The sequence below is a fragment of the Haliaeetus leucocephalus genome, unplaced genomic scaffold, assembly GCF_000737465.1.
Source record: "Haliaeetus leucocephalus isolate CR32 unplaced genomic scaffold, Haliaeetus_leucocephalus-4.0 Scaffold953, whole genome shotgun sequence".
In the NCBI taxonomy this organism is placed as follows: domain Eukaryota; kingdom Metazoa; phylum Chordata; class Aves; order Accipitriformes; family Accipitridae; genus Haliaeetus; species Haliaeetus leucocephalus.
In genome coordinates this window covers 675,157-692,302 of record NW_010973389.1, presented here as the reverse complement: position 1 = coordinate 692,302, position 17,146 = coordinate 675,157, and the positions used below count along the sequence as shown (strand labels likewise).

The following is a 17,146-nucleotide window of genomic DNA, read 5'->3' as shown; positions in this document are numbered from 1 at the left end:
TTTTGTGATGACTGTGGGCATGATAGTCTGACCAAACTTCCCTGTCATGAGATCTTGTCTTGCTATCTTTTTAAATCCTTCCTGACACAGAGTTTTTTTGATGTGTGTCTTTGTATCCTTATCTTATGAAGATAAAGAAAAATAGTTTGCAAACATCAGTGAGTTTAAAGAGAAATAACGTTAAGTTGATCATTTAGTTACGCAGATTGTAGGATTCTTAATCGTGGCTGACTGTGGTTTTGCCAGAAGTGACACACTGCAATGTTAGGGCATAATCTCCCTAATATTTGTACTGTAGAGAAAGTTTCATGTGCTTAAACTCATGGTTTCTTTTGAATAAAAAACCCACAATGTTTGCTTGTATTAGAATTATCTGGAATTACAAGTACCAGATACTTGTAATAAGGATTTCCTTTTTATAATAAACACACAGTCTCACTGGAGTAATTGCTATACTCTGTATTTTTTCAATTGCCTGTTATATTTACACTGATTGAATTAACTTGACAAAACAAGATATTCCCGTATTAAAAAAAAAAAAAAAAATCATTATTATTTGGACTGTTTCCCATGATCCAGTTGCAGGTATGCTTTATCAGTATAATTAATCTTTAAAAAAATAATATTTTCAGTATAGAAAAAATGCAACAGGATTGTATGTACAGCTTATTCAAGTTGAATAGAACTGAGTTCTGTGAGTTATCTTGCAAATGCATTTAGACGGAAATTGTAGTAATTGTTAGTAAAGATTAAAAGGCTTCTTTGTTTTTTAAACCTCCCTGGTGCAAAATACGTATATTATAAAAGTATTTTAGGATTTAACTGCATAAAACCCATAGTGTTGCTACACTAATATTTACTTTAGAACTTTTTGAAAAAGCTGATAGTGGAGGAAGACCACACCCTGATATTACCGTGAAAACACAGCTGCCAAGGAATTGAGGCTTTGAGAAATGCCCTTGATAGGAACTGTAATTCTGTACAGCACAAATTTGTGCTACAAATTCATGGAACGGGGGGGTGGGGGAGCAGATCCGATGCTACCTGTAGAATTATTTTACTGTTTCAGGAGCAGATGATACTGCATTACTTACAGATCCCTGAACTCTTGGTCCTTGTGTACCCTGTAGATGACCTGTCTTTTCCATGGAAATTCCAATGGCTTATTGCTTGCTTATTTTATAAAAGCTTTTATTAGATCATAATTCAATTATTCAATCTATTGTATTATATGGAAAGACTATAGGCCAGTTGATTCAAAATTTAAATTGAACTTTGGAAACTTAGCTTTTATTTGTTGACAGGTTAGCATTAATAGGAAAGAAATCAGTGGCATGGAAATGAGAAGGAACTTGATCAATGTAATCAATATAAATTGAAAAATAATTATGAAAGTCAGTATTTTAAAAGCTTGAAGCCTGAGCCTGATGGACTCAGAGTCTACCAGACAAGACTCTTAACAAGCAGCAGCAATGAACTATGTAAACATTGTCTTGTGAGACAGATATGTAAGCACACAGTAATCTTTTAATGGAATTTATCTTTGCGAATGGAATGCAAGGTCACTATGAGATAAAGAGGCAAAGGATGCCTCAAGACTGCACAGTTGTCCCTGAAACCCATCCAAGGATTATGATGCGCATGTGGAGATGGGTGGTTACTTATGTTAATGAGTTCCCAGAAAAGTCATGAATATGCTAATTATTTTACGAATATGTATGCATAAATTGCATATAAATTGTGTAACTGACTTGATGCCGCACGCATATTAGGAGGAGCGATCCCCCGTGCACCCAGCTCTGCAATAAATAATACCTACTGTCATCCTGACTATTGAGTCCTGATTTCAGCTTTTCACGGCATCAAGCTAGACGTTACTGTCTTTAGTGCCGGTTCTGTTGATTTTGTTTTTGTAACTTCCAAATTTGCCCTGTCTCAAAGAAGCTTCAAAGGGATTCTGAAGCTGTAGTTGCCCAGCAGTTTTTCAGATAAAATAAGATACAAACAAAATACTCTATAGAAGAAGATAACAAACTTAATTCTCGGTATTGATATTGAACAATTGTGCAATAGTGGATTTTGGCTTATTTTTTTTTACCTGTATCTAACTTTTATGTGACCACATGTGAACAAAATCTTGGAATGACCTTGTTATTTCTGCCTACAGCTTCTTTGAAAGGTTGTGTAACTGAAGCCTGGAAGCAATTCAACCTTTTCTTGTTCAGTGATGATAAAGGAGTAGGATCCATTAGTGTTTCTTTAGAACTTCAGTATCTTTGGGTGCTATGTACTGTGTGTATCTTGAAAGTATTATTAGAGATGCTAAGTACATTGACATTTTTAATTGCTACTGTAATTTTTCTATATTGCTTTTAACTTTACAAATATTGTACTTTCTAAAGAAGCAGGTAAGATCCTGATGTGAAGAACAGTAAAGAGCTAGAAAAATCAATGGCAACTATGGCATGACTTTTAATCATATGGTAGCCATGGTACCTTTTTCTTTTGAAGACCAGATTTACAATGATGATCAAAATACTTTTGCCTTTTAAAAGTAATGCCCTTAGCGGGGCATCTGTTACTTTGATCTGTTTTCATTTGCTGCTGAAATTGTTTCCTTTTACTCTGTTTGTAATCAGGACATAGTACAGAAAGGATAAATTACTGATGTTTCTGATGATACACTTATCCAATTGGAAAGTAAACTAAGTTATCAATCAAAATTGCTGATCTAATTCTTGTGTGTTGATGGTATACTGTCTTGTAAAGAAAAATGTTAGATGTTCTTCTAGATTAAAGGAAGCAAAAACACATGAGTGGCTGTACAGGATCAGCTCAATGACCGTCTAGTCCAATATCCTGGCTGTGATAGTGGCTAAGAGCAGATGCCCGAGGCAGAATATAGGGAGAATCATGAACATACATGCTACTTTCCTTTAGGCTTTTGGGCTCCCAACTGTTGTTAGCTTAGGAACTTCCAGAGCCTGATATGGTTTCTCTGGTTTTAGGCATTGTTAGTCATCCTCAGTGGGTTTCTCATTCATAAAATTCTTCACTCTCTTCATCAGGACTGTACAACATCCTGTGTCAAGAAGAATTGCAGCTAAATTACTTATAGCAGCTTTGCACCTACTGGTGTCCTTCTGATATTACTTGGTTCTTGTATTGCAAGAAACAGGTAACAGTACATCTTCTAAACATCGTACATACAGTCATGATTTTATACATTTCCTCTTGTTACTGTCACAGTGGTCTCTTTCACAGACAGAATATATTTAATGGGCTTAGTTGTCCCTCTTATGGAGACAGTTCTGAACATTGATCAGCCTTGTCCCTTTTGACTGCTTTCAGCTCTATATGTTTGAGGTAGGCTGTACATGCTATTTGAAAGGTGATCTATGTATTTCTGTAGTGATCTAACAATTGTATTTTGGTTTATATTACTTTCCTTCTAATGACACAATAATGCAAATCTGTCATTTGCTTTTTTGACTGTTGCTGAAAATTGGGTTTGTAGATTCATGAATCTGTGAACCATAGCTCCAGGATCTTGCTCCTGAACAGTAATGGTATGCTGAGAGCCTCTTATTTCACATAGAAGTTTAGGGTTGTTTTTTCCCATTTTTTTATGCTGAATTTCATTTGACATTTCATTGCCCAGTCATTAATTTTTGTGAGGTCCTAGCTGTGATGTCAGGAACATGCCATTCTGTCTGTATTGTATAGGCTTCCATGCTGGGAATTGGGTTTATGCAAAAACAGCCTAATAACATTGCAGAAGAATGCACATCCCATCAAAGCATGTCTAAGGTTCTTGTCACAATCTAGATTTCCTTGGTTTATTATCTTTGGAATTAATTACTTTGCAAACACTTTGAACAGCTGGACAGGTATTCTAGAGACACTTCATTAATTAGGATTAAGATGACCAGGCTTATGTCTTGAAGGCAGTTGACCAAGATTCAGGGATTCCCTGTCGGAGATCTGTTTGCTGGAAATGCTAATGAAGTTTTGGGTCTCCTATCCCTCAGCTGGGTGGTTCAGGGTTCCTTCTCTGTATGTTCCTGGTTCTCTGGTCAGGAAAGTCACTGTGTGTATTTAAGTTGATTCTAAGGTTGTTACACTCAGTAAGACAGGAGGAAGCACACTGTCTGCTTGGTACAGCCAGGCTTAAGGAGCTTAAGCAGTAAGGTCTCTGTCACCTGTTAAGGTGATGTAAAGCAGTGAATGGGATGCACACATTATGAGCATGATGAATTCTCCTTCCCAGTCATTATACTTTAATTTCTGAAATCCAGTATTTGCCTGATGCTAAATGGGAAAAGAATAGCTGCTCTTTCTGGATTGCATTATTCATGGTAATTTGTTAGTGGGAAGCAGTCTTTTAAAAAAGGTTCTGTTACATGGGGATAATGTTTTGCAAGGTTAATGAAATAATCTACAATGAGTACTTCATTATGTTCATTCATTCTGTGTATAGAGAACCTAAAGACAGGTGCAAGAATATTTAAATTCATAAACTCATCAAAGGAACTAATTAATTATGTGCGAAGAGAGAAGCAAACCTATGCCTTAAGTCTTTCCTTCCCTTCTCTGGGGGAGAAAAGGTTGCAAAGAAATAATAACATATTTCTAAAAGCAGTCATCTTGAATATTTTTTAATATTGGTATGAAAGACTATTGCATGTTTCATACTCGCTTGGTTGCTTTTCTGCTTAAATGGCTAGATTTTATCTACCTAAAAATGTTCTTACACTTACATAGCATATAGACAATATATTTCTTTGTTAGAAAGATACCTGATTTTGAATTTAAATGTAGTCTTGACAGGTCTTCTAAAAAACTAAGTAGCCTAGAGGACTCTATTAAGATAATTGTATTACTGATGATGATGATGGAAGTCCTCTGAGATATTTCAGTATGTTTATTTATATGTTACTATGCTTGGTTGCCTTTATTACATTTAATCATTCAGAATATTTTTTGAAGGGGCTTCATTTCTAGGAAGTTTTTTGTCTATGCAGTTTGAAGATGTTAGTTTTCACTTTGATTGCACTGTTAATCTGAGTAAATGAGTTTGTGGGGGTTTTTTTGGTTGGTTTTGGTTTTTTTTTCCCCTTAACTTCAAATGCTTCTGTGTCCTCTGTAAATTTAGCACCATGTTACTTCAAAAATATTCTTAATTTTTTTGAGAACTTTTCTTACAGACTTGTTCTTGAATTCCAGCTTTAGTGCTCACAGAAGATAAGGTGCCTTTTTCTCTTCCAACTGCCTTTTAATCTAGACAAATAATCTTCTCTTACAATTTGATTGATACAGGGTTTTTTTTTCAACAGTTTATAAGTGCCATAGGACCTCGGCCTATATCAGTTGTACCAGCTGCTATACAAACATGTAATAAGAGGTATTTCAGGCCCCAAATCTTTAAAATGTAAATAGGTAAGACAGACATGAGGTAAATAGCAACAAATCTATTACTGGCACATACAGGCTAATTGACCTGCCATCCTTTTCCACTATTTCCTTGCTGAGGTACTTTATTTTAGCATCTAATGTACTATGTATAAATAATTTCTAGTCTTTGATTATGAATTTTTTCACACTTCATTTGCTCCCTTTCGTTGTATTCACCCTTATTCTAAATTTAACTTGCAATTCTATTTTAGTTAGTTCACCAACCTCAGGAAAGAATCCTTACTTATGCTGCATTTGCTATTGTTACCATCCTCTTCAAGTGTAGTGGAGTCTCAGAGAAGTGCTTAGTGTGCTACGTGTTGTCTCTGCCCTGCCCCTGGGAGCCAGAATGTTGATGCATTCCTAGTAGCTTTGCCCGGAGCACTGCTACCTGTGGTCTCTTGTATAATAGTCTTAAGCATGTTTTTGAGAGAGCGAAGGAACTGCATCTTAATGCCCACCTGTAGTGTGAAGGGTGAAGTGGATTATATTGCCTGAAACTCTATCTATCTACTCTTGTGTTATTCCCCTCTTTGTTGCTGCAGACAGCAAGTTTCCAGAATTCTGCCTGCTTTCAGCAGAATACAAGATCATTCTTTTTTTCTAGGAAAAAAAAAAGGCATATTCTGGTTTGGCAAGCATACTCTTTCCTGTCTTGAGTTGTTTTTTTCTCTTTTTTCTGCAAGCTGAAAGTACTTTAAAACCGTTACAGTATTCTTAGGAGAGGTTGCCTACCAAGAGGATTTTTGTTTTGAAATTTCTATCAGGCAATGGATTGATGAAATAAACAAATGGGTTGAGGGGGCATTTAGTTTTCATATTTTATGCTCAAGTTGTGTATTTCCAAAACCTCTGACATATCTCTTGGGTTATTAATTCGTACTGTTACTCATGTAGAGAAAGAAGTTATAGTGTTTTTATATTTTTTTAATATGTGGTGGTTAACCTTGACTAAGGGCCAAACACCCTCTCCCCGCTCCCCAGCTGCTTGCTTGCTCCCCATCTTAAACAGGACAGGGGGAGAAAATAGGTTGAGAAAGCTCATGGGCTAAGGTAAAGACAGGGAGATGACTTAGCAGTTACTGTCACAGGAAAAACAGACTAGACTTGGGGAAATTAATTGCATTTACCTCCAATCAAAGTAGCTTTGGCTACTGAGAAACAAAACCAAAATTAAAACACCTTCCCCCCTGTTTTCCCCTTTCCCAGCTTCACCCCTTCCCTCCCGACTTGTGTCCCCCCGAGGGGCGGCGCAGGGGCTGGGGCCGGGGGTTGCGGTGGGTCCCCCCCAGCCCCTCTGGGCCGCTCCTCCCTCCTCCCACGTCTCCCTGCTCCAGCGCGGGCCCTTCCCCGGGCTGCAGTCCTTCAGGGACAACCTGCTCCCGCCCGGGCTCTCCACGGCCGCAGCTCCTGCAGGAAATATCCCCCTGCTGCGGCCCCTGTGGGGCCCTCCCCGGGCTGCAGGGGGGGTCTCTGCTCCAGCGGGGTCTCTCCAGGGCTGCAGGGGATCCCTGCTGCGGGCCTGCACCGCCTCCCGCCCTCCTCCTCATCCTCCTCCTGCTCCCTCCTCGGCTCCCTCCTCCTCCTCCTCTGCCTGTGCCGCCTTCGGCCCTTTCTGGAACCTGTTTTCCCCCATCTTGGCTGAGGGGCTCAGCTGTGTCCTGCGGTGGGGCCGTTGGAGCCGGCTGGGACCGGCTGGAACCGGCTGTGTCCGGCACGGGGCAGCCCCGGCCTCTCCTCATAGAGGCCGCCCTGCAGCCCCACTGACAGCACCTGGGGATGGACACCAAATATATAGTAGTAGGTAAGTTTCATGTGTCTTTAGAAAACAGTAGTAAGCAGGTTTGTACTGCTATTGGATTATAAGTATTTCTTCTGCAGAGAAGAAGCAGTTCAACCTAAAATCTTATGCTGTTTTGCATTTCATGTGACATCATATTGCCAGTTACCTGTAGAGTGCCTTGGAATACAAACAAACTTCTGTAGTGTCCTGGCTTCAGTGGTAAGGTTACTTAAGGGTTTCCTTGCCACAGGGTTTGAGACCACTGTAGTTGTGATGCACCTGTTGAAAAGTGTATATTTTTGTCACCTGGATCAGGTCAGTGATTGTTGTACAGCACAGTGTTACAAGGGAGCTGTGGATTAGAATGGCACGGAAGCTGTCCCATGCCAGCTCTTTCTTCAGTGCTTAGTCATTGGGTTGTAAATCTACAGGTTTAACCCCCTTAGTAAACTTTCCCTCATTCAAATACAAAATTGTGTGGGATTTTTCTGTGCAGTGAGCTGTGAAAGTGGCTAATGAAATTAAATTGACAATTTACTTAACATTTGAGAGGAGAGAGGAAATGCCGGTAAGAGATTTTCCTCTGTTGTGACAGCAGTGACTGTGATGTTGGAAAGGCAAGCTGTGTTTTTGCAGTTACCATGGAAAAAGTGTTGGTCATATGCTGTTACCATGGAAATAATCAATGTGGATTCTAGAAATTAGGAAGATTTCTGGACAGAGTAGAAAGACAATTGTTCTTTTTATAGTGAAAGGCTGCTGAAGCTGTTTGACAGTATGGATTGATGAAAGAAAACTGTGGAGGATTTAGCATCTTCATATCTTCAAACTTCATGAGAGAAAATAAAACATATGAAGTCTCAAAAAATATAAATATCAAGTAATTTAAAACTTCTGGTGAACTGCTTCATTGTCTAAATTTTTCAATTACCTATTTTCTTCTGCCATCATTAAGTTCTGTAGCCTACTAGAGCTTTTAACAGAATGTGTTTCTCCATTGTATTGCAGAGGAGCTGGACAATGTCTAACCAACTTTGCTGCCTGGTCAAAGAACAGGAAAAGCTAAATAATAAAAAAAAATTGCTTGCAGCAGAACATTAATTTTTTTTGTCCTCTCACAGAGAAGTTCCCTTCTACAGTCAAAGTTGCGAAGGTGTGAGTCCTTTGAAGTATAGCACAGTGCCTGGCACTGGGCTCTGTGTTATATGCCAAGTTTGAGAGCCACAGACTTGAAACAGAAAGTTTGACCACTACAATGGTTACCTTAGACTTTCCTCTTAGCCTGAAGCAGAACTGGTGTTTCCTTTGCTATACCTCCTTTTGCAGGTACAATTTAGAGATTAAAAAATTCCCTCTTCCCCAAAGAAAATGTTTAAACTAACCTTTGTCTCCCCCCTGCCCCCGCCCTAAGAAAATGAAAATAGAATGGGTTTTTAAAAGAAAATTAAGCAAGGCATTAGTTGTATGTCCAAGATGTTGTTTTAAGTATTATCTATTCCTTTCTCAAAGAAAGGAAAACCTGTGCCTTATATAAGATGGAAAATCTGACTAGTGCTTCGCAATTTTTAGTGCTTGGTTCTTTTAAGTTTTTCTTTGCAATTTTATGCACCAGTCAGTGTCAACTTTTCTTCTAAATATAGAACTGGTAAAAATAATTCATCAATTTGAAAACAATATTTTTCCTGAGGTAAAACTTTTTATTTTCATTAAAAAAGAGTAGATTTCAAAGCCTGTGATCGAATGTATTTATGATGAGTTTTGCTGGCAAGCTGTCTTTAACTTTTTAGTGTATTATTGCCTCAAAGCTTAGGCTAATAAGTATGTTTGCTTTAATATCAGTTGGCTTTTAAGAGATGGTAAGTGTTGGTCTAGGAGTGGTTTAATACCTTGTTATTTCTTGTGCAAGTTAGAACTAAAATACCTATTAGCACATACAAAATTATTTCGTGCTCTCATCTCCTTTTTCCCTGGTGTTCATGGGCTAGCTTAATGCATGATTTAATGTAGTTACATTGTAAGAGAAAAGGCTTTCTCAATTTTAGTTGAATACTAATAAAAACTACTAAGTTTAGCAGTTGTGTTTTCCAGTTTTCCCAGATAGTCATATAATAACTCATGATTGTGTTCCCATTTGTAGCAACCCTATTCAGTCTTACCCCTTCTGATTTTGTATCAGTTAGATGCTGTTGATTGATTTTTCTGCAGTGAACCCACATGGAACAAATACGTTTTAATATTTAATATTAATCAACACTCTTAATTTGAACGTTCATAGATATTAAAAGAAGAATTCTAACAATGAGGAAAACCAGGCTAATGCTGCATACCTTTCAAAGTAGTACAACATGCCTTTGTGCTCTGATTACTCTCAGGGTTGTTGGGGTTTTTTTGATACTGTTTTTTTTTTTATTTGGTTGGTTTGGGGATTTGGTTGGTGTGGGTTGGTTTGTGGGTTTTTTTGGTGTTTTTGTTTTAATGTATAAGTCATTAACTAGCTAACCTGGAAAAGAACAGCAATGAAGGTGAAAAAAGAAGGTGACTTGAGGTTTGGCATAGGTGATCTTTAAAGGTCTCTTCCAACCCAAACCATTCTATGAAAATGCATGGATTATCATACAAGCTAATAATCAAAATACAAACCTTTGGGAGGTATAACTGTAACTACTGTTGCCTGAATTTGAGACGTCATGATGCCATCTAAAAGATGGAACAGGTATTACAAGATGTATTTCTCTTTGATAAGCCCATGTGAGTCACTTTAATGTCTGTCCCTTAAGAGTAACTTATTAAAAAATTTGCTACTGAACAGTCTGAAGCAGTGTTTGCACATGGATAAACACATTTATGCACAGTAAGTTTTGACTAATTTTTAGTAAAGCTACATTGCACAGGGAGGGTGTTCTCATCTGCCTCTCCTGCTCTCCCCCAGTAATATACAACAGGATATTCAATGCTTTCACAGTATGCTTGAGCAAAGATATAACATTGGAAAATACAGTGTTAGTCTTTCACTATTAAAATCTTGCAGACTGTCCGTTGAGGCGTGCTTGATCTGTGCTGTCTATCTGAACATGGCTGTAAACTGTAATCTGAACGGCAAAGAGTAGTTCCATTAGATGGTTGGCAACCCTGATTAATTTAGGTAGACTGCAAGTTGTGTGGTTCTGAAGATTCATTAGGGGCTGTGTTGTATTTGGATCTTAGATCTAATGAAACTCTAAATGCTTGGTCTTAAATGTGTAGTATATAATGTCTGATCACACACAGCTTTTTTTCTATGCTTATACTGCCTGGTTATCTCACTATAATTCCTTATTTAGAATTGCTGGATTTAGTGACTAAAGGCTATATCTACATTTAGATGATGCAGTAGGAATAGATTGGTAGGTAGAAGCACTCAGTGCTAAAGGTCTTGCATTACATTGTGGTGTGATTCAAGTATTCTACCTGACGCCAGACTTATTTTGGCCCTCTGGATAAAATATCCCCTCCACATGTGTGATACAAATTTGTCTGAAGGACTGCTTGTTGGGATTGGAGTACAGTACTTGTACTCTGGGACCGAAGTCTTTAGTTTTGGTTTGTTTAATCCAAAAAGAATCTAGCTTGCATGCACTGAAATTGCTCTGCAAACCCAAGTAAGTGGGGATGATGATGATGATGATGATATTTGCTTCAAAATTGTGCACCAAAACATAAGGTGTGGCAAAGTCCATCCTAACTGTTGCACAAAGACTTATATCTAATGAACATTAAACATAAATGTGACAACTTGTGCTGTGAGTTGAAGGGGAAAAAAGGTAATTTTTCATGCACTCCACACAAAAATGAATAGATATTTGATGTAGCTACTAGTTCTTTTGCTTCTGTGTGAAGGTCACCAGAACCACCAAAATAATTTTCCTTTCCTTTAAATTTCCCTCCTTAAAATTCCTTTCCTTTAAAGCACTGAGATTTGTTTCTGCAAGTTGATCATTCCTTCCACTTCAGTGGTAGCATCTGATACCATCTTTCGAAGAGTAGTACCTTGGCCCTTGGGGAGCCAGTAATACACTGTGGCAACTGCAAGAATGGCATCTTAGACATCTTCACTCAGCTTTTGGCAATCCTCTGCAGAAGTCAGTGGAAGCCTTGAGAATGTCGTGGTTTAACGCTGTCTGGCAACTATGCACCACACAGCTGCTCACTCACACCCCCCTTCCACCTTCCAGTGGGGTGGGGGAAGAATTGCCAGGGTAAAAGTGAGAAAGAAACTCATGGGTTGAGATAAAACCAGTTTAATAATTAAAAAAAGAAATAATAATTAAAAAAAAGTAAGGAAAAGAAAAAATAGAGGAAAATAAACCCCAAGAAAGACAAGTGATGCAAATGAAAACAATTGCTTACCACCAACCGACCGATCCCAGCCTGTCCCTGAGCAGTGACCCCCCTGCCAACCTCCCCCCAATGTTTATTGCTGAGCGTGACATCATATGGTCTGGAATATCCCTCTGGTCAGTTGGGGTCAGCTGTCCTGGCTGTGTCCCTGAGGCGGAGGCTTGTGCAATCAAATTAAATGGGTGTTAAGCTCAATGAAATTTATTCTTCAATCAAAATTGTTTAGATCTCTGAGAACATTAGTAAACCACAGGTTCGGTGATATAAAGGGAAATTGATACTGCACAACTGACTTAAGAATTCTTAAGCTTTAGAAATGATGACCCAAAATGTGCATATCACTAACCTAAAAGATGAGCGCTCTTAACCTGCAGGAGTTCCCTTGGGTGGCGTCCCGACCCAAGGGCAGAGTCTCTGACTGCAGACCCGCTGCTCTGAGGAAGGCTGGCCTGGTCCCCTACCAGCTTCTTGTGCACCCCCAGCCTACTCCCTGGGTGAGAAGCAGAAAAGGCCTTGATTCTGTGTAAGTACTGCTCAGCAGTAACTAAAACATCAGTGTGTTATCAAGACTATTCTCAGCACAAATCCAAAACAGGCCCATAGAAGCTACTATGAAGAAATTTAACTCTATCCCAGCCACAACCATTACAAATACACAGCATCAAGTTAGGCTTTGCCCATGTGAAGTACATCAGTGTATGTGAATACGTATTTTGCTGTAAACTGTAAAGGTTATTGACTTTTTAGGAGGTGGATGATGTTGATGACAGTTGGTGATGGAAATATTAATTTCCTGAGAAACAGTAATCTTTGTTTTCACTTTTTTTTGTGCATATGAGATAATTGTAAATTAAAAACTGTTAAGTTTTTTTTTTTTTTTTGACTAGTAAGCCTCCTGAACCAGCATCTTCAAATCTGATGTTTATCATAGTGTGTCTTTAAGGCTGAACTAAGGTGCATTTTAAAACTCATTAGTTAGTGAAGGAAATTGGAAGTAAAGAAATATGGGGATATGCCCTTTGTTTTCTCATTTGGATACCTGTGAAGTAGGATTTTAATGCAGCAAAACCATTTCATGCTCCATCTTGTTCTTCTGGTTTCTTCTTTTGAGGATTGTATCCTCAACAGGTCTAGATTCGAGGTCATCCATGGAATTAGAATGTGATATTAGCAAATATAATTTGATAGGAGCAATTTCCAAAAAGGAATATTGTTTGGGTTTTGTGTATTAATTTTGTGTTTCCCATATGTTTAGATATATGTGTCTGCTGCTATATATGAGCTTTTGCTTGTATTTAATTGGTGTTTGTGGATTGCAGTTGCTCTGCACAGCGTAAAGGAATTAAATCCTGCTCTTCTTTGGACTTCGGATGTAAATCTAAGTAATAACAAATTATGACTCTAGTTTTAATGTATGTTAAAGCTTCATTATTTTAATTTTCTTATTCCTCTGACTTTTTTTGATTCAACAGTAATTTTCACACGGTTTAATGGTTTGTGCTTACAATGTACCTTTGGTAGGTTGAGAAACCCAAATAGGCTGCAGTGCATTTATTTACCTTCAAGTTATACAAGCTTGTCAGCAATAAAAGATACTACTAAGTAGTCATATTGTCTTTTATTGCTATACTGTATGCCAGTACACAGACTGCTAGTAAATACCAAACTGAGGACATTCCTCTAAGGATATCCATTTCTGTTAAGCTTTTTGTTGACTATTACAATGTAAACCTTCGTTTCCATTATGCCCTTTTTATACATGAGAAATATTTTATATATTTTTACATCAGTAGGTGGTACAAAACATGACTTCTCTATTTTCTATTCTTTTCCACAGTATATACTTGAAAAAGGAATCCTCAGGCCTCATACTGAAAGTTAGTTTAAAGATATTAAGCAGTTGATAGGGTCACTATCATGGAAAAGCAGAACCTTTTATCTTTGTTCTTTTCTAATATTGTAAATATTAAAAGTAGTTTTGAATTATTAACTCTGACATCTCTGGTGTGATATTCCAAATGCAGTTACCTTCCTTTCCTGTGACCTTCACTGAATTTTAGGTGTATTCCCGTTTGGGTTTTTTTGGCTTCTAGAGAAAAATATAGAAAAATAATCTTTACCTTTTGTTTTGCCTTTTTGTATAAAATGTTAGTATTTCTTTTTGCTTGTCTTCTCTCCCTCTGATAATACAGATACAGATTCGTTGGAATAAAATGTAACATTAGACAAGCAAAAGTAATTTTATTTATTCTGTTTCCAGATGGAATCAGTGTTAGTGGACTTCCGCTCTCCAGTCCTTTTCGGCAGGTTGTCAAGCCAAGAGTAGAGACTAAACCTATTAATCCACAAGAAAGCAGCAAAGTTGGTGACTTCAGTCATGTGAAGGTAAGTCATTGACATCAAAAGAAGTAAAAGATGTCATTTTCAATGTACTGTGTTATGGTTTGTTGTGTGATTAAAAAGTAAAGGTTTCTTTTTCTCATAAATATTTCCTTTTTTTTTTTTTAAGAACAGCTTGTTGATCTGTGTTTGGATTGTTATATTAGAACAACCGAACAAAAAAGGTGAAATAAGATCAGGCTAACAATAGAAATTGTAAAGAGTTCGTTACCAGTATGGTATATTCAAGGAACTGTCAGTTCTTCACCTCATGTTGCTTTCTTAAGCTATATACTCTGCAGGAAGGTGCTTCTCTATGAATTTTTTGTTTTCTTATATTAACATGTATGGAATGTTTTCTACCTTCTAAACATTTTTGGATCAAAGTCTTATCTTCACACATCCAGTAGTAAGCCTTTTAGAGGTGCTCATATAAGTAATAAAACAGAATAGTTAAAAGAGCCAAAAGAAAAGTAAAGTAGCAGGATGAAAGACCAGTTGTGTAGGTAGAAGTTGCACTGAGAGAGTCTTCCCAGGAGTAAGCTACTGTTTGTTTTTCTGTTGAAGATCTTACCTGTTGAAGATGTAACCTTCTTGTTTTGAGCAGTGAAATAAGAACATCTTCATACTGGCCAGATTTGTAGAGCATATAATTTAAGATGAAGATAACAAAGATTGTAAAAAATGTACTGCAGCCCTTCATTGGTCTCTTCCATAGCTTTGGTGAATGTTTTGCGTGCCTTGTAGTATTTGATATATTTCCTACATGGATCTGTGTTCTGCATTAGTTCATTCAGTCAGAATTTAGATTGAGTGTTTTACAATGCAATATTTGGCTTAGCATGTCTTTGAGAAGGAAAAATAGGCTTTGCTTTTCACAGTAACTTGCTTTGCATGTGAATTTGCTTTCTTCCCAGTGAGATTATTTACAATCCTATTTGATCAATAAACAGGTGAAGCTATTAATTTTTAAGTACGTTTGTACCATTAGCACTGCTAATTCATCATCATTTGATTCTGCGGTACAAAAAGGATGATGACAGCATATGAAAGATGATAAAAAATTAGTAAAGCTTTTCTTTGTATTTTATGACACAGCAAGGTGTTTCCCAATTGCTCATAAATATAAATCAGCATGATTGAGGAAACAATTTGATTTTTAAGTGAATAAAATGTCCAGCATTAATTTTTAAGTTTAGAACTTTGTGTAGAATGTCTGACCTATAGACACTTCTGACTTATGGAAGTAAGAGGAGTATTATTTCAAAATCAGACTAAAAATCCAGAAATGCAGAATTTCTTTGCACCAAATACATGAAAAAACCTTTTGGTGCACTTTTTGCTTGTCAGCCAGTTGTCCTGGCAACCAAGAAGTCGCAGGTTCGCAATGATCTATGTGATGGTATTACAAGGATGTTGGAGAGCTGTAAAGCAAGAACTTGGTTTTTAACAGTGTATAGTGAAACAGTCTGGTGAGAATGCACAAGCTTGATTCTCTTATTAGGTTTATGGAATAAATTTTGATTTAATTAATTGGTATTTTGTGATGGAAAGACCTTGCAGGTGATCAAAACTATGATCAATAGAGAATACACATTCCAATAGCATCAAGGGGTTCCTTGCTCAGTAAATTTGTCTGTGTATTGAGCCTGATTTGTATCACTGCTGTACAGCTCCCATAGCATGCCCCAAATTAACAATTTACTGTGTTAACATCTATTCTAAAACAACCTTAATCACTAACCTTGCACTTTTGGTAATGTTTAGATGAGATGATTTATAGAGGGGGAAAAATAAAACCAGGGTGTTAAAGTAGCCAACAGGATAAAGCTCTGGAGGAAGCCTACAAAATTATATTTCTAATTACTTACATTATTATCATTCTGATAATGTATTTGCAGACAACATCCATCATAGGAAAAATATGTCTTATATTTTTCCAATATTTCTAAGACTAGTCTATTGTAGATGAGGAGAGAGAAAACCACAGTAAGGTATCACCATCTGTAGAGTGATTTACTGCCATGGCTCATTCCAGTTTAACGAATGACCATTTCTATAACTTCCATTTCTTTTTACCATGTTAATATACTCATAAATAATAATCTTATCCCAGTTTGTCCCGATTAAACTACTATAAACCAATAATTTGATCTACCTGGATTAAAAATGGTTATGAAGTTGAGATGTGTTTAGAGTATCTTAGAAGTATTTTTCAATTCCCCAGACTATCCACATAATTAAGTCTCTATGTACGTGGACATAGATAGTTGGTACTGGGCAAATGACCAGAAGAAATTGCCTATCATAGCTGAAGAGATTGCATTTGTCTATTTAGATGACTATATTAGATCTGATTGATAGTCATTCTGTGATAAGGTATTATATCTAGCTTTTTCCCCTGCTGTCTACTTCTTCTGTTTAATACTGTCTGTTTATTTCTGTTTGTGACTTCTCCCTACATTGACAATGCTCTTTAGTAGATAGAAACGTGAGAACCGCCCGTAGCTTAAAATAAGAGCTAGACAAATTCCAAATAAATTATCAGGCAGTTATTGTAAATAATTGAGTCAATTAAGCATTTAAAGATACAATTAGAACGTGTTCTGGTCCGGTTTTCTTGGTTGGGTTCTGAGGAATTTGCTGTATTTTTGTTTTTGACTTGCTTGGGTTTAGCCTGGGTATCTTTCAGAGTACATGAATATATATGTTTGTAGTCAAATGCAAATGCTTTTGCTCAGTAAGAACATGGCTGTCTAAAATGTAGCAAGCTGGGATATATACAGGAGAGATGATCCAAGGGTCTCTTTGAATCCGAGTCTCAAAATATTTGATACTTACAAATCTTTCTGAGTTCCCTAGAACCTCCTTAAAAGATACTTCAGTTTCTCTCTGTTGCTGCAGAATAATTCAGCACTTGTGGGCTATTGCCTGTGTCCTGTGCAGTGCCATTTGGGATGATTGCTTGATTATGTTTTAAGGTTTATCTTGTAATAGTCAAGCCAATTAAAATGGTTTGACAAAGACTAATGTAAGAAGCAAGTAGGAGTTTTTAATTTAAGAAACAAGATTGATCTTAAACAATTTGTATGTGTGGTGAAAATGCTCTTCTGTCGTTTATTCATGATTTAGCAATAAGTGTCTGTTGTGAAT

The 17,146-nt window shown here is 37.1% G+C and overlaps 1 protein-coding gene across 1 annotated transcript in view; it reads left to right on the top strand.

The window, feature by feature from the left end:
• TRAPPC9 (trafficking protein particle complex 9) overlaps nt 1–17,146 on the top strand; it is a 517,140-nt gene that overhangs the window by 88,903 nt on the left and 411,091 nt on the right. The window contains exon 16 of the mRNA XM_010584242.1: nt 13,875–13,999. Coding sequence (XP_010582544.1) covers nt 13,875–13,999 — 125 coding nt within the window. The remainder of the gene's footprint in view (nt 1–13,874; nt 14,000–17,146) is intronic.